At 47.7% G+C, this 3,226-nt stretch overlaps 1 protein-coding gene across 1 annotated transcript in view; it reads right to left on the reverse strand.

Moving 5' to 3' along the window:
* Window positions 1-614: 614 nt before the first annotated feature.
* The window catches only part of MED12 (mediator complex subunit 12), a 36,749-nt gene continuing 34,137 nt past the window's right edge, over window positions 615-3,226 (reverse strand). Inside the window, exons 42-43 of the mRNA XM_009331744.1 lie at window positions 3,090-3,171; window positions 615-1,050 (exon numbers count right to left, since the gene is read on the reverse strand). Of these exons, the coding sequence (XP_009330019.1) occupies window positions 1,007-1,050; window positions 3,090-3,171 (126 nt within the window). The 3' untranslated portion in view covers window positions 615-1,006. The remainder of the gene's footprint in view (window positions 1,051-3,089; window positions 3,172-3,226) is intronic.

Consider the following 3,226-nt stretch of genomic DNA (forward strand, 5'->3'; position numbering starts at 1 on the left):
CTTAGTGCTCTCTAATAGAGAGCACTAAGCTAAAGCAGCCTGCTACAGACAGAGATGAGACTCCATGCCAGCAGGCTGCATTAGCCAGGTCAAAAGTTGAGAATGCAGCATGTTACCCATCCAGAGAATGCACTGTGGCTGTCAGGAAGGAGCTAGCAGAGGAGCCTTGGTGCTTATCAGCAAAACTGTGCTGCAACAAGAAGTAGTGTTGTGAGTGCACTCGGTCTGCAGCTCCTCCTAGACTGCAGAGGTACTAGCTTGAACATCTCAGTAACTGCTGTGGCTGGGAAGCTGGGCTTGTTAGGGCTCAGAATTACCCTGCAATATAACTCCCTCTTTGCTTTATACCTCTGTCCTGGTGGAATATGCCACAGACTACTAGTAAAGCTCTTAATCAACATACAAATCCTACAAAGCTTGCACAAACCCTTGCAAGCATGTGAACACCAGCTTATGAAACAAACAGGGAAGGGCTTGCTTTCCCAAACCAAATTGTTTAGCCATTCACAAAAGCTGAAAACGCAGACATTAAATAAAGACCATGTGTAGAGGTGCTGCTGGGCCGTACTGGGAGGAGCACCGAAGAAGAAAGGCAGGCTCTGAATACACACTCCTTTTGCAAAGTAAGCTCTCTGTATTCATCCGAGAATGTCTGCAGTACGGGGTTCATCTGGTATAAATAAAATACAAAATTTTACAATGTCTTAATCATTATTTTAACAAAAATACTAAAAACTGAGTAAAAACTGAAACCAAAGTGGGAAGGGAGACTATCAGCCACAAGGTATCTCCATAAACATTTGTAGAAATCGGATAGTAAAAACCCTTTCTCTGTACAATAAAACCATCCTCCTGGCATCTCCCTGTGAGACAGGCAGCAGCAGCACTAGGGGCACAGGCCCAAGGACAGAGGTTGGGGGCAGCCCCAGTTTGTGGGTCAGGCTGAAGAGGCTGTATCCAGTCCACAGTGATGTCTCCCTCCTGGATCGGGCTGAAGTGCCACAGATCAGTAGCGTCCAAACGGGTTGCTGTTCTGCTGTGTCTGTGTATCTGTTGAGGTCAAGACAGAGTTAGACAGTCACAAGGTCTGGTTCAGAAAAGAGATCCCTCTCCCCACATCACCAGCACAGTATGAGGAGTGTGTCGCAGGCTGTGAGAAGAGAAATATAACCTTTATGGCACTCCCTGCCCTGCTCATCTGTCTGAGCCTTTAGGCAGCAGCACAGTCAGGACCTCATGCTCTTTGAGGAAGAGATAGATATGTGCCAGTCCCGATCCTGAAGCTCCTCCAGAGATCTCTCCATCCCTCGTGGTGGAATTGGTGCACCATAACAAAGCTCTGAAAGGTGGCAGCTAGCTGGGAGGATGAGTTTATGGATGAATTATTTCTGATTTTGAAAGAAAATCAGCCTTTTAAGATTGCACAAACACTTGCAGCCATACAAGCTGCTCAGACAGTGTCAAACACTCATCCTGAGGCAAACCCAGAAACCAGAGTTAGTGAAGGTTTCAGAGACAACTATCCTGGCTCCCTGTCAGTATGTCAGTAGAAATGAAGGACATGCCCAAAGGACTTCCAGATGGCACAAAAAGGGCAGGAAACATGGTAAAGTTATATTCAAGAACCTTATGAACTTCCAAACTGCTGGGACTGATGTTTTGTGATGTACAGTGCTCACAGCATACTTGGGTACTGTCCGATTAATAAAATTCTGTTTTTTTTTTTTCCTGAAACCCCATCAGCATGTCTGACCCTAAGTCAGACTAAGTAAAAGGAGACTAGTGTAACCTGGCTAGCCTGCTCTCCTCAACTCTGCTGGACAATAGCACATTCAGGGATACCCTGGAGCCTCCTAACGCAGCCTATCCTGGGCCCAGAGCATTCTTGTCCCCCTCCTACAGGCTGTTTTTGGTTTATGTCCTGCTTTCCACTCCATCCCAAACACTACAAATAAGAATTCCAGATGGTTGCTGGTAGAACTGATGAAAACCCAATGAGGGAGCATGGAAGCTGCATGCTGACACATGGCTGCATTGGACCCACGCATCTGTTCCATATAAAACAGCTCCATCTGCTGTACAGACAGGATACAAAAATATGGCTATTCTGCTACATTCAGATTCTTAGATGAGGCCTTCCTATACTTGAATGTCCTGGCCAGGATCCTTGCACAGACTTGTGGTTTGTGAATCAGGCTAGTGGGAAACTTAGCACATTAATACTTGTGGTTTGGGGCGTTTTTTTGGACACAAGGACTAAGAATTTCCCATCAGGGAACAAGTATAAGCACAATTTCCCAGCCCCCACTCCACACGTTATTACATCTAGCACAGTCTCACACTTAATGCACTGCAAAAAAAAGAAACTGTGCAGTCCATTTCTGGGCATTTTCATAGCATGTCCGCCATTTTTATGGCAGAAAAGCCAGTGAGGTGACAGTAAAAGAGCAGGCCATTCAGAAGGGAACTGCACAGACACTGGGTTCTGTTTCTAGATCCCCCAGCCAGCAGTTCAATATAGGAATACAGTGCCAGATTGAACACCATCTATGCCATTACCCTGTTTGTGACAGCAGCAATGGAAGCCCACAGAACACTGCAAACACAGCAAGTGTGCAGCAACGCTTCCCAGAGTACCCTCCCTGCCTCCAAGAAGTCTTGTCCTGATCACAACATGAACACAGTATCTGGGTCATCCACCAAGTGAGTGCCCCAGGATTACAGCCTCCCTGTGCCCCTCAGAGGTCATCTGCAGCAGAGGAAATACCTCTGAATGCTTTAAAGCTGCAGACTGGATCTTTTTGGGAAAGCTGCATAGCAGCCCCTACAAAGGCTCAGCTCCCTCATCCCTCTGCAGGCAGCAGAAGGAAGGTCTCGAAGGTTGCTCACAAGCTGGCAAGCACTGCTTGCCCTGCTGCTGTGCCCCCTTGGGCCGGGAGCTCTGGAGTCCTGATGCCACCTCCCTGCCAGCATCATTTATGGCCTCAACCAGGCAGCCTGGCTTGGCCTTACTTCTCTACACCAGGGTACCTGCAATAGAAAATGGTGGGGAGAAGACTAGGGACAGGATCAAGAACACTAAGGCTTACTGGAAAGCTGCTGCTGAAGCTGTCGAACCAGAGCAGCTGTTTGCTGCTGCTGCTGTGTCTGCTGAAGGCCCTGGCGCTGGAACTGCAAAGAGAGAAACATAGTTATAGCCACACCACCTGGCTGGCAGCCTCGGCAT

This window comes from Pygoscelis adeliae, unplaced genomic scaffold (assembly GCF_000699105.1).
Source record: "Pygoscelis adeliae isolate BGI_AS28 unplaced genomic scaffold, ASM69910v1 Scaffold79, whole genome shotgun sequence".
Lineage (NCBI taxonomy): Eukaryota > Metazoa > Chordata > Aves > Sphenisciformes > Spheniscidae > Pygoscelis > Pygoscelis adeliae.